The 26,636-nt window shown below is 41.5% G+C and overlaps 2 protein-coding genes across 2 annotated transcripts in view; one reads left to right on the forward strand and one right to left on the reverse strand.

Moving 5' to 3' along the window:
- Positions 1 to 13,010: 13,010 nt before the first annotated feature.
- LOC117484459 (polypeptide N-acetylgalactosaminyltransferase 18-like) overlaps positions 13,011 to 26,636 on the forward strand; it is a 306,696-nt gene continuing 293,070 nt past the window's right edge. Inside the window, 1 exon segment of the mRNA XM_034132932.1 lies at positions 13,011 to 13,251. Coding sequence (XP_033988823.1) covers positions 13,011 to 13,251 — 241 coding nt within the window.
- LOC117484458 (piggyBac transposable element-derived protein 4-like) lies at positions 18,280 to 21,115 on the reverse strand. The gene is made up of 2 exons (XM_034132930.1): positions 20,907 to 21,115; positions 18,280 to 20,259 (listed from the first exon to the last, which is right to left on the reverse strand). Exons 1-2 carry the CDS (start codon positions 21,032 to 21,034, stop codon positions 18,429 to 18,431), a joined length of 1,959 nt encoding a protein of 652 aa, XP_033988821.1. The 5' UTR covers positions 21,035 to 21,115; the 3' UTR covers positions 18,280 to 18,428.

Raw genomic sequence — 26,636 nt, forward strand, 5'->3', positions numbered from 1 at the left:
GTCTAGGGGGGGGCCACACACCTCCACCACCTGGCCCAGCGTGAGGATCCTCTCCTCACAGAGTCTCTGTTGTAGAGAAGGCCCTACTCCACACACAAACCGAGATCCACGGACCACCGGCTCTCTGAGGAGCCAGAACAGAGAGAGAGAGAGAGATACACAGTTAGAACTGACTGCTGTCAGTTGGAGTGATGACATCATCGTGTTCCATTACACAGGTGTTTATGTAAGGGATAACGCTTCGCGTCGGGCTCCTGATCTGCCTGTCGGTGTTCTTTTCCCCATAATGACCGCGTCGCTGCACATTATCCCGCTTATTACATGGCCACATTCTCAACAAAGTAATGATATGACTCCCACTATTAATTGAAATGCTTTTATGGATTTAGAAAATGATTTTATTGATTTAAAAAATAGTTGTATGTATTGATTTAAATTGAGATGCATCCGCTAAGGAAAATAGTCCGTTATTACCGTTTGAAAAAAAAAACGGAGCAACGCAACGGCAGGAAGGCGGAGCTTTTTGATTACAGATTTGAAAACATCGTTGCTTGCTTTAAAATTAGCACAATTCATTATGTCAAACCTTGGAAAGTATCTAGATATCCCTGCCCTAATGCCAAAGTAACTGGCAACTGAATATGTGTCGCCGTTTGATGTCTATGTCTGGACCGCTGCGTAAAAAGGAGGGTTTCTGCCAGTTACGTCTCCGCTGTTTTCTTGTCGCTCTTGTCTTGTCAGTTAGAAAAGCAAACTGCATGCAGTTTGCTTTTCAGCCAAACTGTATACAGTTCAATCGACCGGACTTCTTTCTGCAGATTTGAGCGTCCTTAACAACGGTCATAAATCCTTGACAGCGGTCTGTCTGTTCTGGAATAACAACGTGTCAGGTGTTCTGAATTGACCAATCAGAATCGAGTATTCAACTAAGCCATGTAATAAGTAAGGGATAATGTGCAGCGACGCGGTCATTATGGGTAAAAGAACACCGACAGGCTGATCAGGAGCCCGACGCGAAGCGGAGGGATCTAGATCGGCATGAAGGTGTTCTTTTACCCATAATGACCAAGTCGCTGCACATTATCCCGCTTATTACATGGCCACATTCTCAACAAAGTAACGATATGACTCCCAATATTAATTGAAATGCTTTTATTGTTTTAGAAAATGTTTTTAATGATTAAAAACATAGTTGTAACTGATTTAAAATGACATTCATCCGCTTCGAAAAATAGTCCGTTGTTGATGTTTGAACTAGGCTGTTGCAACGGCAGGAACTGTGCATGTTAGCATTTGAGCCTTAGCTGTAATTAACATTAACCTGAACGTTTCCATTAATAGTACAATGTGACATGGTGAATGGGAAATCTTTAGGGATATTGAGATCGACGTTTCTGTCCTCGATCCTCTCTCCTTGCGGGGGTTTCGCAGATGACACATCTGAAAGCACAATTCCCAACATGTAAAAAAACGGGAAACAATATTGCCACAGTTGTATCGCTACCGCTAATGTGTGTGTAAGGACAGACAACATGGAAAGGCACTGACCCGATGTGGTGCTATTTCCTGGGTTGGAGGACAGGATGTTGCTCCATTTCTCCCTTTCAGTTATTGTTGGAGCCCAGTAACTCTTCAGGCTGCTCTCGCACCTGTGCCCAGTCACAGACATGATCTCTTTTGATCCAAGACCAGCCTGAGAGAGCAGTTGTACAGCCGTGCTTCTCAAGCTATGGTTTGTGTAGCGCTTTGAAAGCTGGGCTGCCTGGCTTATTGTGGGTAGCATTTGCCCAAGGAAATTATGTCCCATGGGCTCACGTGAATACCACACTGATTCACCGTTGAGAAGCTGTTGGTCCTTTTTTAGTGGGTGAAGGTAGAAGGCTTTGGCGTCAGATGGGCACAGGGAAACATAATTTTTGAAGCTGGCAACGGGGCAATTTTGGTTTTCAGGCTCGGCGAAAATAAAACCTCTGTCATTCTCTTTATTCGTGTCTTTTGGATCTTTATGATTTTTGGTATCGGCATTGTGGGCAAGAGATATATATTCGCATCCGTGATCATCAAGTTTCAAAATAAAAGAGCTTTGATTCAAATGTCGATTTCCCTCTCTGCCTCGTCTGGCAAGATGCAGTTGGACATCCGACCAGTCCGCCGGCTGTGTTCACAGACAGCGCCTGTGAAGCCCTGAGCAGCCGCAAATCCGCAGCTGAGATAGGCGGGTGGTGCTGGCTGACGTCTTTCCCGTTTTTGCGGAGCTTTTTTACAACAGATGTGAAAACATCGTTGCTTGCTTTAAAAGTAGCGCAGTTCATGATGTCAAACCTTGGAAAGGTTCTTGATATCCCTGCCCTAATGCCCAAGTAACTGGCAACTGAATAGGTTTTGCCGTTTGAGGTCTGGACCGTTGCATAAAAGGACCGCAGCTGCGTGTTCAGGGTTTCTGCTCCATAGCTGTCAAACTCTGTTGGTTCTTTTTTTTCAATCAACCAGTCTTTAAATAGTTTCATAGCCCATAATGTGTTCCGTTTTGTATTCAATTCATGCCTGTCCTCTTCAATTTGGTCGATTTCTCTGTCATTCAAATCTCTGTGTCTTTTCGCCTCTCTTACTTCTCCGCTGTTTTCTTGTCCCTCTTGTCTTTTTCTTTTCTTCACTAGGGACTCATCAGCCACTAACCATTCCTCCAAATTACTGTGCTCTCCAAATATATTAAAATTAATGTTAAAATCCTCCATGTTGCTATCACACGACAGCGGAAAACTAAAGACAAGCAGACAGTTTGCTTGCTTTTCAAACTGTTAAATTTGAAAAACAGTTAAATGACCGAACTTCTTTCTGAGCGTCTCTTGTCTTGTCAGTTCGAAAAGCAAACTGCATGCAGTTTGCTTTTCAGCCAAACTGTATACAGTTCAATCGACCGGACTTCTTTCTGCAGATTTGAGCGTCCTTAACAACGGTCATAAATCCTTGACAGCGGTCTGTCTGTTCTGGATTAACAACGTGTCACGTGTTCTGAATTGACCAATCAGAATCGAGTATTCAACTAAGCCATGTAATAAAGTTGAGCTAACGAGCTATGAAAAGATCAAAGGCTTCATTGTTCTGAATGAGAGATGAACCTCTTACATGTGAACGTTTTGTGGAAGAACGATAACAGATATCTGTGAAATTTAAAAACGTGAAGCATGTCAAGGAAGTTGAGTATCTGAAGTGTAATTTTTGTGTACTTTCAGGTTAATAATGTGGCCTTTTTGGCAGTTTAAGAAAAGTGTGCGGCTGCTGCAGTGAGGAAATATCTGCCTGAAATTACAATGGGCTTTAATGGAGACATGGTGAACGTTTTTGTCACTTCATGCCCTCAAGAGGCATTTTGTTTAATTATGTTGCTTAATTATTTGTCATTTTTCAAGCTACGAGATGTTTTCCTACGTTTATCATGAAAAATTATGTCTCAAGAATTTAGGGTTTGGGAATTATGGCAGTTTTAAAAAAAAATATGAAGGCACATTTCAAGATTTCTTACCCTCTAGCTGTGACATCACGCACTCTAGTTAATGTTAAAATCTGAAGAAAACCTCTTTAACAAGGTCTGAACAATATTTAATATCTCTAAAAGTAAGAATCAGATTTAAAAGTTGTGTTACACGAATAATGTCAGAAAGATGTGTAACATTTTAAAGTTGGAATGAGGTTTCTGAGTGAAAGTATGAATGAACAGTTAGCAGTTGAAGTCGCATGAAGATTTGTTGAAGTCTGAAGAATATCTCCATTGACTTCAATGTTCAAAATTTGATGAATTATGGGATGTATCTCTGGAATTATGAAAGTTATGAATGATAAAAGTAATAGCAGTCGATTCCCGACCGAGCTGAACGTTTTGATGTTTGAACGGAGTTTCTGCGATGTTGAATGTGGGAGGAGAAGACGGACAAAATAATTGGATGGAATAATAATAACTCGTTTGTCCGTAGCATAACATATAGTTGGAATGCTGTATCAGCATTCCCACTAAATAAATGCTTTTATATATTTCTATTAGATGTGACTCTTTGGCGTTTCTGTTATTATTAACACTGCTGCTTTAGTTGTTCTGACTGCTAAAATCCTCTGTTATTCCTAATTTTAAAGCCGATATTCCGTGGGGTCGGGGGGCTCGGATCCTTGTCACCTTTTTCATACCTGATGAGTTTGCATCCCTGTTTATGCATATTTTACAAATCACTCCCCTTTTAAACTGTAGTCTTGTTTTACTGTCCTATAGTAGGAATTTGAATTATTTCACACCTGTTTTGATTTATTCTCTTGTTTTTTTGAAACTATAAAGATCATATAAAGGTGTGCCTTGGAAATACTTGTTTACATAAATAGTGACCTAAACGTTTGAGACTGAGATAACTTAGACTAAAGTTAACTATCTAAACCCTCAGAGAGTCCTTTACCTCACTGAGCTGTAGTTATCAGAGCCTCTCAGTCTGACAGGAGAGGACTCTCCTCCAGCTTGTTGTAGAAACAGCTCCTTATATCCGTTAGCGCAGCTAGCTAACCAGATGCTAACAACAACAATCAAGGTTCAAGGTTCAAGGTTCTTTATTGTCAAACTGACATAGCTACAGAGTAATTATGTCATTGAAAATCTTATGTCACAGGCTTCTCCAAAAATGCAACATAATAATACAGATATTAAAAGTAAAACAAAAAGAAAAATAGTTCTAAAATAAAGTGAGTATGTGGAATAGTGCAGTACGAGTCTATATACAAGTTATTGGAATGATATATATTAGATAGTAGATATATATTACTAAGTAGCAGATGAATGTTTTGAAATTGTTTCAGCAGTTCAATTGTTTAACAGTTTCACTGCCCGCGGGAAGAAACTGTCTCCGAATCTTTTTGTTTTTGCCAGGATGCTGCGGTAACGTCTGCCAGACGGCAACAGAAAGAACAGTTTGTGGCTGGGGTGATGGGGGTCTTTGATAATCCGTAGGGATTTCTTCCTGAGCCGCTGGGAGTAAAGGTCCATGGATGGCAGCTCCGTCCTGGTGATGTGCTGTGCCGTTTTCACCACCCTCTGTAAAGCCTTACGATTGAGGTCGGTGCAGCTGCCGTACCAGGCCGTGATGCAGCCAGTGAGGATACTCTCTATCGTGCACCTGTAGAAGTTGCAGAGTATCCTGGAATCAATTTTGAACCTCCTCAGCCTGCGGAGGAAGAAGAGCCGCTGTTGAGCTTTCTTGGTGATGGTGGTGGTGTGAAGAGTCCATGTCAGGTCCTCAGTGATGTGGACCCCAAGGAACCTGAAGCTGCTGACTCTCTCCACCGTAGTCCCATTGATGGCGATGGGGGCGTGTCCCTCTCCCTGCTGCTTCCTGTAATCCACAATCAGCTCCTTTGTTTTGCTGATGTTGAGATGGAGGTTGTTATCCTGGCACCAAGATGTCAGGTTTTCGACCTCCTCTCTGTACGCCGTCTCGTCGTCGTCTGTGATCTGGCCGATGACGGTCGTGTCATCAGCAAACTTCACGATGGTGTTGGAGCTGTGTGTGGCCACGCAGTCGTGGGTGAACAGGGAGTAGAGGAGAGGGCTGAGCATGCAGCCTTGAGGGGCACCGGTGTTTAGAATCAGGGTGGAGGATGTGATGTTTCCCACCCGCACTGCCTGGGGTCTGCCCGTCAGGAAGTTCAGGATCCAGTCACAGAGGGCGCTGTTGAGCCCGAGCTCTCTGAGCTTGATGGCCAGCTTGGAGGGCACAATGGTGTTGAATGCTGAACTGTAGTCAATGAACAGCATTCTCACATATGTGTTCCTGTTCCTCTGGTCCAGGTGTGAGAGGGCAGTGTGGATGGTGAGGGCTATGGCGTCGTCTGTGGACCTGTTAGCTCTATAGGCAAACTGCAGGGGGTCCAGAGAGTCCGGGAGGGAGGAGGTGATGAATGATTTGACTAACCGCTCAAAGCACTTCATTATGATGGAGGTGAGTGCTACTGGGCGGTAGTCGTTGGGGCAGGTGATTATGGTCTTTTTGGGGACAGGAACGATAGTGGAGTGTTTGAAGCATGTGGGGACTACAGACTGCATCAGGGACCTGTTGAAGATGTCTGTGAACACCTCTGCCAGCTGAACTGCACACACCCTGAGAACACGGCCAGGGATGCCATCAGGTCCAGGAGCCTTGTGTGGGTTAACCCTTTTAAAGGATTTACACACATCTGCCCTGTTTAAAACAAAAGGGCAGGGCTCCTGGTCCCTCTGTACCTCCACAGGCCGGCTGCTCTCAAAGCGTGCAAAAAAACTGTTCAGCTCATCTGGGAGAGATGCGCACGCAGACACTCCCAGTGTCCAATACCAATCCCTGGTACCTGTAAGGAATAAAATCAATATTTATATGGCGTAACTTAGAATTAATAACACTGTTTTATTCTGTAACCGGATGTTCACGACATTGTCAACACACTAAAGTTCCTGTATGCTCAGACAGTGTTAGCATAAGCATGTAGCTAATATTATGTTTTGTGTACGTGAATTTAAGGAGAAATGACACGTGGTCTTGCACACTAAACACACTGTCTTTAAGCCTCACTTATTGACGGTACAATACTATTATTAGGGAATGTTTAAATGACCAACAGATATTAGCAGAGGTGGGGACTCGAGTCACATGACTTGACTCGAGTCAGACTCGAGTCGCATATTTTTTGACTTGAGACTTGCTTGACTAACATTGATAAAAGACTTGACTTGACTTTGACTTGGTATTCATAACTTGAGACTTGACTTAAGCTTGAGACAGATGACTTGAAAGGACTTGACTGTTTAAAATTAAATATTTGCGTTTGTTTTTGTAGTGAGATATTACGTTTAGTTTTTTCGAAAAACGTGATTGGGTGATTATAGCGCCATGCGCGCAAACCTGGCAACCCACTAGACGGCAGGAGTGTCAGTTAACATGTCAGCGGCTAGCGTTACTCCAAAAATAGTGAAGTTTGGATTCAAGGATTATGTTGTCGATGACGCTAATAAGAAGAGAACAGCGGTATGCAGGGTCTGCAGCATAAAGATCAGTGTCACGACCACCACAACATCCAATCTTCATTCGTCACTACAAAAAAACCCACAGAGAAAGGTGCGTGAATGTGTTGTGTTAGCTAGAAAGCTAACGTTAAGTTTAAGCTACGTTAGACTTGGTTTCAAATCGATTAAGCATTGCAAAGAGAAGACAAAACGGTAAATGAACACTAGAACCGCCAAGGGATTCATTTTGACTAACCCTGATACTGACGGGCTGTCAGGAGAGGGAGAGAGAGAGAGGAAAAGAGATGCCTCGTTTATTTCCCCTGTGTTATTATCAGAAGTTACTGTAAACTGTTGAATAATGTAGTTCATCTACTTTTAGTAGTTTGTTTAAATGTTTTAATTATGTTGTTTTTGTTTGTAGAAGTGCATCATTCCTTGATTTACTGTAAAATGAATCTGAACTTTTTGATCTGTTATGATGATAAACTGAAGCAATTTCAAAATTAACCCATTTAAGTGAGTTTTAAATCGTCCTACTTAGTTTATAAGGAAATGATGAAGAGGAACAAATTAAATGGTTTGAAAATGATATCTATGTAGGTGCTGACGCTGTTGGCGGTTCTAGTGTTAACAGACATTTACATTAAATATGTGTAATGGCAAATGCCATATATGATTTTCTTACCTGGAATTCTGCCTTTTTGAACAGACTTTTTGACTGAGTCCTAGCTATATTGTCTGCAGTTCTAGGGTTAATATTGATCTGATATGACTGTCATCGGTCTAAATTAGATTTCAAATGATTAACTGTGTATGTAATGAAGATCATAGTGTGGGTTAAATCCATTTTCATAACCACTGTCTTTTAACTGATTTAAATGCGGAAACTGGGCTTATTCATCAGAATTTCGTATGACTTGACTTGACTTGACTTGCTTGACTCTCACCACAGTGACTTGGGACTTGCTCATGACTTGCACATGTAGGACTTACTCCCACCTCTGGATATTAGAATATTGTAAAACTAACATCAGAAAACGATAGGCCGTGCCTTGGACCCGCCCCCGTCAACGCTAAGCCAATAGGTGAAGAGTACAGATGATGAAATGGCAAGCCAGCAGGAAGTCGGTCTCTTTCCCCGCTGTCCATCAAGGATAGTGGACGGAGGAGCACTCGGGCCGAGTCGCTAAAAAACCCTACATACCACTGTGCTCTCTCTCTCTCTCTCTCTCTCTCTCTCTATCTCTATCTCTCTCTCTCTCTCTCTCTCTCTCTCTCTCTCTCTCTCTCTCTCTCTCTCTCTCTCTCTCTCTCTCTCTCTCTCTCTCTCTCTCTCTCTAGTAAAGCAGCCTGTCTGTGTCCTCGCGCTGTCCTCACATCCCCGGACCCCCAGACTCTGTCTCACAGGCAGGTTGCAGTGTAACATCAGAGAAGACTGGGACTCAGCACGATAGATTCAAACACACACACAGAAACGAGACAAGAAGAGAGAAACAGTCGGAGTCATTTCAAATGGCGTGCTCAAAAAAGGTAGACAGCGAAAACAGAGCATTTAATGACATGTTCTCTTACTGGACCTCTTTGAAATGCAATTGAAGGCCCCTGCATTATAGCAACAATAATAGCAATAATAATTGGGAGGAGGGTTGTTCTTATGTTCTCTGAGGGGAGGCTCACCTTCCCACACTTTGAAAACCCCTGGTCTATACCAAATGAAAAGATCATGTATAACCTGATGGGTAGACCAGGAGACTTTAAAAATATTTGGCGTGGGCTTCTTGAATATATGGAGACAGATAACAGACCTTCATGTTCACATTTGGATGGATAACAATTTTTATGAGAATCTGATATGTTTGTTTTATTTTGTATAATCATTACCCCTTTTTCAATTGTATGGACACATAATAACTGGACTCATGTGTATATATATAATTGTTACTTTGTGTAGTACACATTGTGAAGAATGTATCGTCGGACCTGGGGGGTTTGGTGAGCGGGCAGTCGGTGGTGGGAGGGAGGGGCGGGCTGATCAAGCATCATTAAGATGACCTTGTTGTATATTGTCTACATTTCAGCCTTGGGGCTGCTATGTTGAAAATATCAATAAAGACAATGTTTAAAAAAATAAAAGTTTGATGAGGTCATAAATATATGTCGAGAGTCTGTTCTTCATGACCTCTTCTTCTGAATGAAAACACAATGAAAAGTGTTCTGCTTGAAACTTAAAACATGAGTGGACAGTAATTATCGGAAACTCTCAAGTATGCATGCTGTTTATATCTTCTTTACTCTGAGACAGCGTCAACAAATATATATATTTATTTATTCCAATGTTGTTTAAAAGCATCCTTCGGAAGCAGCCCTGCTATTAAGAAGGGATCACTTTTATCCAGCTGAAATGTAAAGTGGAGCAGGTTATAAAGTCCAATAGATGAAAGGCATTTTTAGAAATCTCTGTGCTTCTCTGATAACAGCACTTCTTTGAAAACGTTTTAAGGCCTGTCTCAAACGTTCTTGTTTTTATCTTCTCTTATAACATTTAAAAGCCAAAGGTTTGTCTCCCCCCTCTGGCAGAGAGAGTTACTACCACATGGGAGAGACCAGCAGCAGAGCAGCAGCTTGGAGTACAGCAGAAGCTACATCTCTGAAGTGGTTGCTCCAGATAAAAATAAACATTGTGTTGAGACAAAGGATTTAAGTACAACAACGAAGGAAGAAAGGTAAGGAGGTAAAAGGGGAAGGGAGGGAGAAAACAGAGAGACAAGAGAGGGAAAAGAAGTTCTTAAAAGTGAAATTAAGGAAAAAATACCAGCGAGGGAGGAAGAAGGTAGGGAAGGAAGAAAAGGTATTAAGGAAAGAAAGAAAGGAAAGTGAAGAAGAAGGTCCACATGGAAAGCTTGCTACTTGTTCTGTCGTTGGATATAAGAACCAACAGAATGTGTGTACTCCCAGAACATGAGAATGTGGACAGAACACCCAGTGGTTTCACTTCAGTTTTATGTGACTTTTGACAACAAATAATTGCATGTCGCTTTTTCTGAAACTTTATCTTTATTGATGTATTGTAGTGAAGTACAAGTATTTTACCTATGTACGATTTGGGGGTACTTGTACTTTGCACTACAATTTGAAAGCCAATATTGTACTTTTTAAAATTAGTAACTAAGCTTATCAGCTTATTGGTCAAAACAAAATAAAGTAAAGTAATACATAAACTGTGATATATAATTGTAGGTTAGGATACCCAGCAGCAGTATATTAAGTAATTACAAATACTTCCACCTTTTTGAGCTGTGATGAACACATTTCATAATCACACACTTATTTCATATACTCTATCTGATTCTAAAATGGGACATTACAAGTACTTTTACTTTTGGTACTTTAAGTATATTTGAATGCTCATACTTTTGTACTTTTACTTAGATAAGATTTTAAATGCAGTACTTTAACTTGTAACAGAGTATTTTTTAGTAGTGTTTCTACTTTTACCATTTGCTTTGGCATCACAGTGTATATGTACTGAGAACCATATTCATGTTATTTCGACAACTGATTTATCTCTTAAAGAAAGTATGAGAGAAAGGATTTCGGAACATTCAAACAAACATGTTCTGGTGGAAAACCTCAAAACAAATATGACCTGGAAGTGAGCAGAATGTCTCCTTTATAATAAAGTCTATCTCCCATTGCTGCACATTTTGGGAAATAAATCTTTGACTGCCTTTTTTGGCCAAAATGAGAGAAAATAGTGAGATCGACGGATTGACAGATGGGCAGACAGCGAGTCAGACAAGATGGAAAGCAGCATAGAACAGAGAGCCTTAATATTTCAGATGTGATGCATTATTTATACCTAGGCGAGTCGGCCAAATCTTCCAGAGTGCTCTTGGGTGAATGGAGAGTTTTCCATTCATGGGCAGACTCCATGTGCGTACGTTTGTGTGATTGGCAGAGCAGTGGATGAAAGACCAAGATGAGAGCAACAGCCTGCAGGCTCTAACTGTGAGATCCATCTGTTGGTGGTGTGAATCTCTGAAGTTACTTTAGCTTTTAGGCAAACACCTAAGGTGGCCACAGCTCAGAGGTGTGTGTGTGAGGATGTGTGTGTGTGAAGGCGTTGGGGAAGTGTTGCAGATTAGAGCCTTTTGTACAAACCACCTGCAAGCAGTAAAGTCATGAAGCCATACCTCTTATTTACTGTGCAATGTACACACATCTCTCTCTCTCTCACACACTCAAATATTTTAACACAATAAAAGAGAAGGAACCGCCTAGAAATATGGGATTACAAGAGCGGTTTACATTTTTTGTCTAATTGTTTATGCTGTGTTTTTATAGAAATGAAATGTATCATTTCAGGGAAAATCCTATATTTATTGTAGAAAGTTAAGGATTCCCTTTTAGATGTAATGGTAAAAACTCATTCTAATGATGTGTCAAAGAAAAGTTATCAAGCTTCTTTTTTAGATATTTAACTTAAAAAAAACATGTGTACAGTGTTGTTTACATATTTGTCTTTCTGTTTTTGTTTGTTTTATTTATTTTTTTTTAACAAAAACCCATGCAGATTTATAGACATAACTGTGAATTTAAAGGTCCCATGTCATGCTTTTCTGGTTATTACCCGTCCCCTTGTGTGTTATGTAGCTTTTTATGCATGAAACGGTCTGCAGAGTCACAAACCCTCAAAGTACACCCTGTAGTGAGTAAAACTCTAACACAGAAAAGACCTGTCTATGCTGCCCCAGAACGCCTCGTTGGACATTTCTCTTTTTCCATTGTTTCCTTCTTGAGTATAGTGGCGTATTTCGGGTATAGTGACGTACCGTAACGTAACGGCTCCGCAGATTGGTCCATTTGGACGGAGCCGTTACGTTTGGACCAATCCGCGGACTTCCTCACACACACGCTCGGCGGGACGTTGCGAGGCTCGCTGCTGCGAGCCGGCTCACTAGTGTGGGGTCGGCGAGACAGTGAGACACCGCGGAACTCAGCCTGGGCACACACACAAACTCCCAGCCAGGCTGCGGGTGTGTGTGTGTTTCGGGCTAGGTTTCGCTGTGTCTCGCTGTCTCGCAGACGCCCACTGGGCTCACAGGGAGGGGGGGGGGGGGGGGGGCAGGAGCTCCATCAAGCCGTTTAGGACAGAGAGTGAATACACATACTATACAGAGATGCTGTATGAGAAACCAATGTGATTTTGGAAAATTGCACAATATAAATCTATTCTAGTAGACCTCAACAATGGAATTATGATCAGTAGAAATGGCCATGACATGGGACCTTTAATAAAGAATCATTTTCGATGGTCGTCCTATTGACCAGATGTAAGATTAGCCTCCTAATGTGGCTCGGATATTCTATGAAACTAGCTTTATGGGTTTTATTGTGTAATTAATAGTTTGTGTGGTGTTCTTTATTGTCATAAATAAAGACAATAAAGGAGAGTAAGACAACATTATAGGGTCCACACAGCTCACATTAAAGAGTGGGAATACTCCCACTCAAGCAAAATAAAAAATACTCTGAGACCAAAGAGACCCTCCTGCTGTCTCCGGCATTAGCCAACCTCATCATCACTGTGAGGATCGATGAGTTTCAGTTTGTATGGATTGCCCGCCCTCCCTTCCCCTGCGTGACTGTGAGGGGCCGGCAGAGGCGATCAGAGCCCGCCCCCTCCCTTTCTATTGGGCACTGCAGTATGAGGACTCGCACTCGGTGAGGGGGGGGGTTGTACCGCTGCCTGACAGCTCTGCAGGCTGCTCAGCGGGACTCGACTCCTCAGTGTTAGTGCAGGATATTATTATTATTAGGAAAGCATTGAAAGCCTCCGGATGATTGATGTGTCAGCGGGGAGCTGAGCGCGCAGAGGGGGCGGGACTACACAGCATCTCTCCGCGCGGCGCACATTTGGACGCGTTTGTCGCGAGCGTCTCCTCAATCCACCTGCCCGCGCGCGTCTGGAACAGGAAGCCCATAGAGGGATGTCGCGATGCTGTGCACACGGAGAACTAAAACTTTGGTGTCGACATGCGTCATCCTCAGCGGCATGACCAACATCGTGTGTCTCCTGTACGTCGGCTGGATCACCAACTATGTCGCGAACGGGGGAGCCAAAGTTCCTGAGAGCGGGGGGGGCGGCACGAAGTTGGAGGAGGACAATAAGGGGGAGACCCTGAGGATCATGGAGAGGCTGGACCGGCTGGAGAGCGTGGTCAACGAGCACATCAAAGGTGAGGGGGGGGGGGGCTCAGTCTGAGGCCAGAGGGTAGAGTCACTGAGTATATTCAAGTAGGCTACTGCAATTTTGAGGTAGGCTACTTGTACTTTACTTGAGTATTTCAATGTTATGCTACTGTGTACTTCTACTCCACGACAGTTCAGAGGTACATTGTGTACTTTTACTTCACTACATTTATTTAACACCTTTAGTTACTTTACAGATGTGGATTAATGATGTGAAATATAATCAAGTCTTAAATCAGGCTTTAGTTCCACCTGGAGTAAATTCACAAGCTACCCTGCAGTATACAAAGTCATTCAAACTAGCTGCCCCTTTACCAGCTTTGAGAACACTTTCATGATCAATCATTATAAAACATATCATATATATTATTCTGAAATGGACCAATCTGCACAATGACTACTTTTACTGTCGCTACTTTAACTATATTTTGACGATAATACTTTTTCTCCTTTACTTGAGTAACATTTTGAGTGCAGGACTTTTACTTTTAACAGAGTATTCCTACACTCTAGTACTTCTACTTTTACTTAAGTACAAGATCTGAGTACTCCCACATCTAGTTATCATGTTTCAGAAGCAGCGTAAGAAAAAAATTGCATATAGAGAAAAGTAAGATCACTTATTAACTTTCTCTCACTGCTGAACATCAATATCTTAATAACTCGCTGTAGAAAATGTAAAATATTACACAAATGATTATTGTATTGAAACATTAGATCATTCATCTATTATTTAATCTGCAATAAATAAAGTGACCACACATTTAATAATTGATTAATATTTATAGACATGATCACGATGAAAACATGTATTACTTCCAGCTTCTTTAGAAATGTGTATCATTGTAACATAACTGTTTTAAAAGAGCAGCATGTTGTCATCTGGAGCTCAAGAAAGTTGTGATGGGCATTTTAATACACTGAATGACAAATGAATTTATCAGAACAATTCCAAACAGATTTTTGGATAAAATTGGAGGAAAATGATCTGCCATTAATGCCCCCCTGGACATAATTACTCATTAAAGGTCCCATGTTTAGGCCATTTCTACTGATCATAATTCCATTCTTGAGGTCTACTAGAATAGATTGACATTGTTCAATGTTCCAAAATCACATTGGTTTTCTCATACAGCATCTCTGTATAGTATGTGTATTCACTCTCTGTCCTGCACGGCTTGTTGGAGCTCCTGCCCCCTCCCCTCCCTATGAGCCCACTTTGCTCTGATTGGTCAGCTCGCCCACTCTGTTCTGATGAGTCCACCACCGTTACAGCGGAACATCAGTGATTATGTGTTACAATGGCGTTAGCAACCAGAAAATGACACCAGTAATGACAAACAGATGAAAAATGCTGCGTGGGGTCTGGGTGCCGTGTTGGCGGGACGTTGCGGGGCTCGCTGCTCCGCCCTATGGGGCTCGAGGAGCGGACAGTGTGAGCTGGATTACTGGTGTCATTTCCTGGTTGCGTGGGGTCTAGGTGCCATGCCAGCGGCACCGCGGAGCTCAGGCTGGCATGGCACTTGGTCTATAGCCAGCATCCAGGGAAACACAGCGGGAAATCCACCTCACACTGTCCGCTCAGGGAGCCTCGCGGGGCGGACTCCTGAGCTGCTCGGGAGTCCACCCTGGCAGAGGGTGTGCCTATTGTTCTATAGCTGTGTGCCAATTGGTCCATTTGGACTTAGTAACGTCAACAGGCCCCGGAAGAAAAAAATTGAAAAAATTAAAATCTACAACGAGGCGTTCTGGGGCAGCATATATAGACACGTCTTTTCTGTGTTAGGGTTTTACTCGCTACAGGGTGTACTTTGAGGGTTTTTGACTCTGCAGACCGTTTACATGCAGAAAAATCTACATAACACACAAGGGGACGGGTAATAACCAGAAAAGCATATGATGGGACCTTTAATGTGAATCATAGTAACATGCTCAGGGTCAAATATCCCCTACACATGTGTTTTCAGTGATATAAAAATGCCCTGCTTTAAATCATTATTTCATGGTGAAAATGATGGTGACCCTGTCAGGGTTAAGCTGTCAGCTTAACGCACTAGAAATTGGAAATAAATCTTCACTTATTTGATGACACTTATGAAACAGTTAGAGAAGGAACTGCAAGAAATGTACAGCACAGAGTAAACTTTTTTACTGGGGACACTAAAAGTGTCGCAGCGAGGACACACTTGGATGACACAGTTCATAAAGTTTGCTATTTGTCATTGCAATCACCTGATTAAGATATTACAATTATAATCACATGGCAGGCAACAATCAAGCGCAGATATCTGAAACAAAGGCTGAACCATGCTATCCCAAAGTTTTTATAATCCCCCAAAAATAAAATGTTAGGTCATTTTCCTACATCACAGCCAAATTCAATGATTTCATAATCCACAAAGGGAAGCAACAAGCTTTGTTGTGCCTGACTCAGACAATGTAGGAGGGCAAAGGTAAAGTTGTCGTGTGGTCTTTTATAAAATGCCTTAAACAATTAAACGTTTTCATTTTCTGTCAATTCACAAATAGATGAAACAATTTACCACTTCAGCTCCATACCAGTTAAGCTCAAGTATTCATAGGATAAAGAGGAGCACTGTTATGAGGAAACAATTTCATTTAATGAAGAAGCCCCACACAGAGGAGTTACGTGTTTCTATTGGAGCATTTCTGGTTGTTGTAACTAAATGATAATGCACAAATGTGGTTTTCAGGGTTGTCTAAAGTGAGTTAAACGTTTAAATCCATAGACAGTGAGTCTCCCAGATTGTATTTGCATCATCGTCCAGTTTGCAGGCCTCTCTGGCAGACTCTTTCATTTAAACCTACATTCAGAAATCAGAACAGGCCTAACAACAGAACTCATGTCAGAGCTGGACAAACTTTTATATGTTAGAATTAACATCCGTCTTCATTAAAATAACACATAATAACTCGTACTTTCCATTTACTACAATGCTAGATGATGATTTTTCCCCTGAACATCATGAGTGTGTTCATTCATCATATGTTTCTGTGAAGCACACACACAGGATTAAACGTATTCCCCGTGGATCCTTACGTTATTCTCCTCAGAGCTGTAAACCAGTGAGTCAACACACATTAAGAATTAGGACAACGTTCTTTCTAAATGGGACAGTACAAGGCTCCCTAACTGAACATTTGATTTAAGAGAAAATGCACTCCTTCACAACACTAAGATAATTAAGAGTGGATTTCACGTGTCATGCCAATAGACAGCTAGAGAGCTCAGTTCCTTGGAAATGTAAGTGCTGTAATTTATCACACATCTCTGAGAAAGAGAGATCCAAGATTCATTTTCTGTTTCAAATGAGCTAATGAAGGACATGCTTCTAATCAGAAAGGCTGAATTAATACGCATTAGATGGAAAATGATTTCAGATGCAGTGATATACTGCTGACACGTACAGGCTCATATATAACCTTTACAATTATGTTGCATATGGTTTCTGCATTTTCTTTCAAGACAACCTTGAAAAACCTGTCAACTCTCCAAACACTCTTAAAGGTTGAATGTTTAGGATATACAGATGTAGCACCTCATTTCGGACGCCCCTACCGATGTGGGGCCATGATCGGCACGGGGTCGGCCCTCGCTGAAAGGAAAACCCCCCGCATGACTTGATACGCCCCCTTGATAAATTATAATGAAACCAGCTGCAATGGATCATGGATCCACCAGGGGGAGCAGTGATTAAAAAGCTGCACTGGAACTCATGTGAAATAAACAGCTGATAGATATATCTGATATAGCGGATCTTTGTTAAGATCCATATGTCACAGATAGGATCATATTCTGTGCAAAATAAGAGACATGTAATCATTTACAAAACATCACCATGTTTAACAAAATAATGTTGTTTAATCCACGTTGGCGTACTACAACTACAAAAACAATCGGTTTGTTTTTTCATCAGGAAATGCATCCCGGCTCAAACAAACGATTTGTAATCATCATCCTCACGATCATTTAATATATCATATGTTCGCCGAATTGACATGAAAGCATTAACAATCATGAATTTGCTGTAGTCAACTTCATTAAAACTTTATTAACGTGCCTAAACTCAGTAATTAACTAAAAATAGGTTTATTTTTACTGGAGCCTCGTCGTCTCACAACAAGTGGGATTTATCTTTTATTACTATACTGTAGCATATCGTTTTGTATTCCCACTGTCACGGATAGAATCATATTCTGCATTGAATAAGATACATTTAATCATTTAAAAAAAATCGTATTTCGTTTCTATTTAACGAAATACATATGGTTTAACCTGTTAAGCCCCGAGCCTGTTTTTCAGGTTTCAGGCTCGAAAATGACATGCCCAAAACAAATGACTACAACTTCACTTCTAAAAGGGTTATATGAATAATTTCTTTTATCAAAGCAAGGTTACATCTGTGAGTTGGATGTAGAAGTGTCAGAATCAATATAGATTTTTCTCAGTCAGAGTAAATTCAGATGGAACATAGTAAAAAAAGGTAAATTCTTACCTCCGCCTAAAGAAAACCCATTACTTATAGTGAAAACCACCCTTGGATGATGGGTTAGTAGACTAAAAGCTTTAGGAATCCAAAGTATAACATATAATAAGTACCCTGTATCAAGATTGAGGCAAAACAAGTGAAATTTGACCTTTTTAGAGAGGATTAGTAAAAAAAAGTCCAGGCGGACTAACCTTTGGGCACATTTGGGCACGTTTGGATACCATCAGTGCCATTTGACCTTTTTCAGGTACCATACCGTAAAAATCATTTTATTATCACTATAGGTATTCATTCCATCCATTCCGTGTTTTTCTATAAAAAAAAATTTTTCAATAATTTTAAAATATATATATATATTTTTTTTTAAATTACATTTCTTTTTTTAATGTAAATGGTGTGTGTGTGTGTCTGTGTATGGACTTTTCCACAGTCCTTACATGTTTATCACCCGACTAACACTTCTAGGAAGGTTTACTTGCACAATAAAAATTAGGAAACATAGGATAAATTTGTCTCCAACAGGAGCAGATTTATTTACACAACACACTATAAAATAAAACTACACTAAAACCTAAATAAAACCACAAGCATTTGTTTTGTAAACACTCGCAAAAAAAAAAAAAAGCAAAAATGTACACAAAAAGAAAAAGTGTTCAGTCAGAGGTGTGCCACGCCTTGAAGCAGTTCTTCTTTGAAGTGAGGCACAGAGGGATCAGGCACTTAGTGCAGTATATAGGTGTCTTTACCGTTTTGTTGCCAGCCTCAGAGCACCTCCTGCAGTACCTCCTGAGCGCGGTGGCATCTTCCCCATAATACGCGGGCATGCATACCTGTGATGATGGGGGGAGTGGTGGTGGTGCTGCAGGGACATCACCCCTCAACTCTGCACAAAGCTGCTCCCTGAAGGACTTCTGGGTGTGTGGGTTCATCACGTCAACCCTCATCTTGTGCAGCTCCTTGTAGAGAATGAAGCTGTTGACCACGGCAATGTCCAGAAAATGGTAAAAAAATGTCTTGTACCATTTCATGGTTTTGCGGAGAACGCTGTAGTACCCAATCAAAGCATCGGACACATCCACGCCGCCCATGCTTCTGTTGTAGTCCACCACAGCGTCAGGAACGGTAACAATCTTGGTCTGCCACACACCAGCCCGTTTCACATTCCTCCTGACAGTCTGTCCACTGAAGGCTGCATGCACTGTGGAGCACATGGTCACTTCACGGCTGTCCATCCACTTTATGAACAGGAGCTTGCTTCTCCTTATCCAACGCATATCTCCCCTTTCAGCCTTTTTCGGAAGGTCGTTCAACTCAGTCTGTGGAAAACCAACTCGATTTTTTCGAATGGTCCCACAACAGCCAATGTTTTTTGCGAACAAATCCCCAAAGAGGGCAGGGCTTGTGTAAAAGTTGTCCACAAAGAGTGTGTAGCCCCCACCGAGCAGAGGGAAAGGCAGAAGGTCGACCACGGAGGAGTAGCTGAGTCCCTGGCCTGAGAGGAACTCACTCTTCCCTGTGTACACAAAGAAGTTCCATGTGTATGCCGTGGAGGAATCCGCCAGCACAAACAGCTTGTAACCCCACTTTGTTGGCTTATTCTTCATGTATTGCTTCAAGCTTATGCGGGCTTTGGAGGCGACCATCCTTTCATCTATTGATATGTTTTGATGGGGCTGGAAATGTGCTTTGCAGGCAGCAGTGATTTCAGTGTACAGGGGCTTTATCTTGAAAAGTCTATCGTACTCTGCGGTGTTTCTTTTGCGATCATTTTCTTCGTCTTCTTTCGGGTCGCTCATGTGCAATGACCACAGGATGGCGTGGAAGCGTTGCCGGGACATCGTATCACCTGGGAATTTGAAATTATATGGAAATGATGTCCTCCAGTAGTCCGCTTGGTTGGGAACGATAACTAGGCCTGTGAAAATGACAATGGACAGGAAAATATAAAAATCCTTGAAAGTCAGCACTTTCCAAGGGTACTTCTTTCCAGCCTGCAATTGATACAGGGCCTTTGTGTTTGTGTTGGCAATGATTGTATGAACCACGGCATGGCTAAAAAATAGTTTGAAAAGCTGAAGGGGAGACCATTGTGCAGTGGTGTCCAACGCTGGCCCTGGGACCCTGGCAGGCATGAACCTCAGTGGCTCTGGTGTTTCGTCATTGTCCTCTTTGTTGTGCCACCCGAGTTCTTCCTCTGTCGTTCTGGAAGAGGAAGACCTACCTCGACCTCGGCCACGCTTTCTGAGATTTACAGCTTTTTTCGATGCTTTTCTTTTGCTGGGCAGCTCAAATGATGGTTCCGAATCAGAAGATGCAGAGGGAGGCTGAGTTAGTACAGGTGCAGACATCCGGCGACGTAGCTTGGATGTTGATGGCTCTGGGGCAACTGTATGCTGATCTGATGCACGTCGTAGCTCGGATGAGGCAGATGTTGATGGCTGTGATCCAGAAGCCATATCATACTCGTCATACTCGTCATACTCACTGTGAAAAATGTGGGAAAAACAAATCGATTACTTCACTGGCTTATTCTTTCAAAAATGTAACTCAAATCAGAAATAATTCCTCCATTTAGCGTGTGTGAAATAACAGTATATATATATATATATATGATATACAATACAGCTTTATTTATATACTGCCGTGTTATAGTGACGAAATACAATTAATCTATTGATAAGTGTTCACCAACACGTGTTCCCATTGTTTACAACAAAACGGCATCGATTTCGCGTACAGTAGGCCTATAGACTGCGTTGATATACAATACAGCTTTATTTATATACTGCCGTGTTATAGTGACGAAATACAATTAATCTATTGATAAGTGTTCACCAACACGTGTTCCCATTGTTTACAACAAAACGGCATCGATTTCGCGTACAGTAGGCCTATAGACTGCGTTGATATACAATACAGCTTTATTTATATACTGTTTTAATTAATAATTTATTTATTTATAATTAATCTATTGATGCGTGTTCAACAACACGCATCTTCCCATTGTTTTTCGACTCTCAGAACGATTACGCGAGAACAAAGCGGCGTCCATTTTTTCTTTTGCGAGTGTGGAATTACTATAGATTACACCAAATACATAACTAATAGACACAAACAGAGAGAGTACATACCTTTCCCGAAGTTCATAATCCGGGTCTGATTGTGGCAAATCAAGTAAATCCTCATCTTCTGACGGAGAGTCAGCGAACACCATTTCCACGGCATCTTCAAGCTTGTACAGCCTCTTTCTGGGTGGCATTATTTGCTCAAATAAGTCCTAAAAGCAAATAAATCCTTGTCCTTGTCCTTATATATAATAATAATATTATGTTATGCTGTCGTCTCGGTTTACTCTGTTGTCTCCGTGTTCTCTGTTCACTGTGTTCGTCGCTTCGTTCGTTTGCTCCTCCGGTGCTGCTGGCGGTGCTGCTGCTGCTGCGTCGTCTGCGTAAACTCTGGAACCCATTGGTCGATTTGGGTGATTGACACCTTTTTTGAAACTTTAGAGCCAATAGGATCGAGCTGCAGTTAGTAAAACCGGCTAAACAACTACGTGGAGGAGGGGGAGCTGTGCGTATACCTCGTGGGAGACAGCATCAGTGCCGGACTGCAAAACTTTATACCTACTCTGCTGCCATGAATGTAATGATAGATTATCAGGACCAATTCTAAAAGGACTAAGAGACTTTGGATTAACCTTGAGCAGCGTTTTTATTCCCTTGAACACGACTTTTGATCACAAAACAGCAACGGTAAGACAAAATTATTGTTACGGTTTTGAAAACTGTTGTTCTTTTCTTGCTCTGTTCTGGCTGCTAGCTCAGTGAGTTTGTGTCCTCCAGTGATGATACTTATATCAAAATAATCAGTGGAGTATCAGCTTTCAGATTATGTGTAGTTTGTGCAGATAATATGAAGGTATAAAGATCGTTTTTGCTAGTTAGCACCGGAAGTAGCATTTGCCCGTTTTGGCTAAGGGCTAATGCTAACGCTTCTTGTGAGACTTGTGTTTTGTTTCGGTAAAAATGGCTTGTATCGTCAGGTAGCTGAGTTTTTTCCCGTTTATTGAGTATAAGACATTCATAGGTTTTTAAATATTAAGAAGCCCCCAGACGCTGTCTCCTGCCGTGACGCGTTTTTCCGCCCGGTACCGGGGGGGCGGAGCGTAACAGGTTAATCCACGTGAGTTTACGACTACAAATATAATCGGTTCGCCGAATTGACATGAAAGTACTAACAAATATGAATATGCTGTAGTCAACTTCATTCAAACTTTATTAACGTGCCTAAACTCAGTAATTCACAAAAAAAGGTTTATTTTTAATGGAGCCTCGTCATCTCCCCACGGGCAAACAATAATATTTACAGTGTTAATAGTTTACTGTATTATTAGTGTTTAATATTACTGCTATAACAATCACACATTGAGTTAATTGTTGTGCAATGATAAAATCAGCAGTGTTTCCCACAGATCTGAAATATACTCGGGGGGGGGGGGGGTGCGAGGTGACGTGCCTTTGTGACGTGCAACAACATTAACATTAAACTTTCTGTTGGTCGCTTGGGTTACTATTTAAAAAAAATGGTAAATGTATTTAGGAAACTATCCATGTGATTTTAAGTAGGGGTGGACCTCAAATCCTCTAGGGGGGTCCGGGGGCATGCTCCCCCGGTAATTTTTTTATTTTATTTTGGAGTTAAATGCATCAATCTGGTGCATTTTCAGGGGGAAATAAAGAGACTAGATCTATGGGAACACCTATATGAAACAGAACTGTATACATTTCAATAATCATAAAGTGTATCTTACCTTTTTTCCCCTAGTTAACTTTTTTATTTTTACTAATCACTACCCCCTTTGCTTATGCTTGGTACAACTTGTATTTGCCGTACTCGCCATTAACTGTTATTGCTCAGGTTATTCTCGCCCCCCTCCGACGTAAGTGTGAAGTATTGGTACTTCGGCAGCCGAATGGGGCCAGCTAGAACCGGTTTTCGGTACTTAGAGGCATCGTATGCGGCATCACTGCTCATCGCTAAAGCCAAAAAGCCGTTCACGATGGCTGAGGACCTGTTACTCCCAGCTGCTGTTGTTTTGGCCGAGACGATGCTGGACAGAAGTGCCGCGGAGAAGTTCAAAACGGTGCCTCTTTCTAATGACACCGTTTCACGCAGAATAGAACGAATGGGAGCAGATATTGTTGAACAAGTTGTGGGAAAACTTGGCGAAACATTTTCACTCCAGCTTGATGAATCGACCGATGTCAGCGGTAAGGCTCAGCTCATTGCTTTCGTGAGATACGTGGATACTGACGACATTTATGAAAATGTGCTTTTCTGCAAGACCTTCGAGGGGAAAACAACGGGGGAGGACATTTTTGATGTTGTGAATGATTTCTTTATTGAAAACGAGCTGGACTGGAGAAACTGTACCTGTACTGACGGAGCTGCCTCAATGACGTGCCGATTTAAAGGGCTCATGGCACGTATTAGGGATAAAAATCCAGAAGTGCAGTGGAATCACTGTGTCATACACAGGGAAGCACTGGCGGCCAAAAAGCTGAGTCCTGTGTTGCATGACGTTTTGAACAACAGCATCAAAGTTATTAACTTCATAAAGTCAAGGCCACTCAATGCGCGTCTGTTTCACCGCCTTTGCGAGGACATGGGAGCTGAACACACCCAACTACTGCTACACACAGAAGTGCGCTGGCTCTCTCGGGGGAGGATACTGAGCAGGCTGTTGGAGCTACGATCGGAGGTGCACACCTTTCTGTCAGAGCAAGGATCTCCCTATGCCACACTGTTTGAGGACACAGATTGGCTTGCAAAGCTTTGCTATCTGGCAGACATATTCAGCAAATTGAATGAGCTGAATGTGTGCATGCAGGGAAAGAACACCACCATTTTGAACCTGTATGACAAGGTGGGTGGTTTCGTAAAGAAAGCAGAGTTGTGGAAACGGGCATGTGCACAGGGGGATCTCACCTGCTTTCCTCAGGTAGATGCTTTCCTCTCCAGTGAGGATGTGCAGAGCGCTCCAGTCAAGTCCATTATAGAGGAACACTTGGCCAACCTGATAGTTAGTTTCAAGTCGTACTTTCCTGACATGGAGGATAAACCTGCACAGCTTGATTGGGTAAGAAACCCATTTCTTCTGTCAGAAGCAAACAGAGAAAAGCTTCCTCTCTGTCACCAGGAAAAACTCTTGGATGTGTCATCTGACCGCGGCCTAAAGATGACATTTGAAAACTCCACTCTCACGCAGTTTTGGGTGTGTGTGAAAAAGGAGCATCCTGAGCTGGGAAAAACAGCTTTGGAGCAGCTACTGCCCTTTGGATCCACATATTTGTGTGAGGCCTCCTTCTCTGCAATGACTCTGATCAAAACAAAGCAGAGAAACAGACTGGGCCTGGAAAAGAGTCTGATCACTGCTGTGTCCTCTCTGCCACCAAGGATGACCAAGATGCTCAGTGAAGGACAAGCACACGTTTCACACTAAATTGAGTGCTAAAGTGCTCTTATTATTACTTGTTAGTGTTATTGCAATTTATAATTTATTTATTATTACAATTGTTTGTTTTTTTTGCCAATGTTTTGACACTAAATTGTATTTTCTATTTTCAAATGCAGTTTAATGCACCTAAAACTCATGAATAGTGTCATTGCAGTGTTATTACGTAGTTTTTATTGTAATTGCACATTTTTGTTACAATGTTTTGTTTTGTTTTTAACCCTTTCATGCATTGTGACTGCTTATTTAATGCTGTTTTCTTGTTTATGCATGGGGTTTTGGACGGTAGCACATCAGGCACCACATTTTATTATAATATTTGTTTATTGTATTTTATAGTTTTTGCATAATATAACATTTTGTTCATTGGTTCATTAAACATATAATTATTACTTAAAAATCTGTCGTTATGTTCTTTGTTTGTTGTAATTCATGGATGAAGGAGTTCATAAATCACACACTGATGGAACATCACTATATTGTAATTATTTATATAGGCTTTTTCTATCAAAAATGTTCGGGGTCGGTCAGGGGGTACTTGGCTGAGAAAATGTTTCAAAGGGGGTACATTACTGAAAAAGGTTTGAGAAGCACTGGTCTATGTGTGGGAAACCTTGCGTTGTTTTTTTTCTCTCTTCTCCAGCAGTAAAGTTTAACTGTAGGTTTGTGTTTGCATATTTATGCTGTCACAGTTCCTGTTGTTTCTATCGCGCATTGCCGGTATGAAAGGGTCTGTGCCGGAAATATCAAACATTTAATAAAAGTGAAAAACAATGAACAAGACTTAACGTATTAATACAAATTAATTATATTTATTCCGTTTTGGATGTACGATTTTTGACTTTGTTTAGAGCAGTGATCTGTATCTTCCTCTCTGCAGCAGAGAGCTGAGCGCTATCAGACCGGACCATGGCTGTAAAGGCAGAGGGGTGTCTCTAGTTCCCCCTCGACACATACTTGACTGATCCTTTTTTTTGTCCATGTCCGATTGGCTTAGAGCTTTCGCGACTGCAAACATTGGTAAACAAACATTGACCATGTACCGTTCACCACCCCCCATCCCCCCGACAGCTCCCTTAAATCAACGCAGGGCTGTGACTCTCTCTGTTCTCCAGCAGTGGTCTGAAAGGTTCTCTGGAAATATCAAACATTTAATTAAAGTTTTAAAAACAGTGACGGGGTCCAAAATCAGAGGTGGAAGAAGTATTCCGATTGTTTACCTAGGTAAAATTACATGTTAGAAGTAAAAAGTATTATCATCTGAAAGTAAAATGAATCATTATGTTATTAGTATTAAATACATATAAGTATTTTTACAACTTATATTTAGAAATAAATGTGTTCATCCATTCAATGTGGCATCTGCTATAATGAATTAACGGTTAATGTATGATATTACTTATACAAGACATTATAATACATGATAATGTATAAGTTGATTTACTTCGATCTACTGTAATGTGTAAAAACACCACAACAATATTACAAAAATATACTGCATATTAAAGCTCCCATGTCATGCTTTTCCGGTTATTACCCGTCCCCTTGTGTGTTATGAAGGTTTTTATGCATGTAAACGGTGTGCAGAGTCAAAACCCTCAAAGTACACCCTGTAGCGAGTAAAACTCTAACACAGAAAATACCTCCCCAAAACGCCTCGTTGGAGATACGTCACTGCCCATTTGAGTCTTCCATTTAGTTCCGGGTACCGCCTGATGTCATGCGGTACCCGGAACGAAATGGACCAATCCCGAAGAGCTATGGCCACACCAGCAGCGGCGTGTTCCTCCTCCAGAGGTTCGAAGAACCGGCATTTCACAGACGAAAGCTTCCAAAACATTGCCCAGTTTGAGGCCGGATATGCACAGCTTGTTTGGACCGTTTGGAGCAGGGGAAGATCTGGGTATACAACCTGTAAGTTTGCATTGTTATTTGTGTATTTATCAAACAAGACTGTTTAAATGTGTAAACTGTGTTGGACTGCTAAGCCATTGACACAGTGCTAACTGTGCTAACTAAGTTGCTAGAGTTTCCATATATCAACTCTAATATCAGCAGATGGCCTTGCATACATGTATCTCATAGCAGGAGAATGTCTGCATTCACACACAAAATACCTATTGACAGTATACTGCGGGTGATTTGCCGGTCAGTCGCGAAACGTAATTACATTATAGCTGGCGTAGCGATCTAACACACGGAGCTTGAGCTAGTTTTGGTCAGAAAAACATTTTTGTGATGCTACGTTGCTAGCGTTTAAATATATCAACTACAATGTCAGCAGATGGCCTTACATGTTTGTCATGGCAGGAGAATGTCTGCAGTCACACACACGGAATACTCATAC

The sequence above is a fragment of the Trematomus bernacchii genome, unplaced genomic scaffold (genome assembly GCF_902827165.1).
Source record: "Trematomus bernacchii unplaced genomic scaffold, fTreBer1.1, whole genome shotgun sequence".
Classification (NCBI taxonomy): Eukaryota; Metazoa; Chordata; class Actinopteri; order Perciformes; family Nototheniidae; genus Trematomus; species Trematomus bernacchii.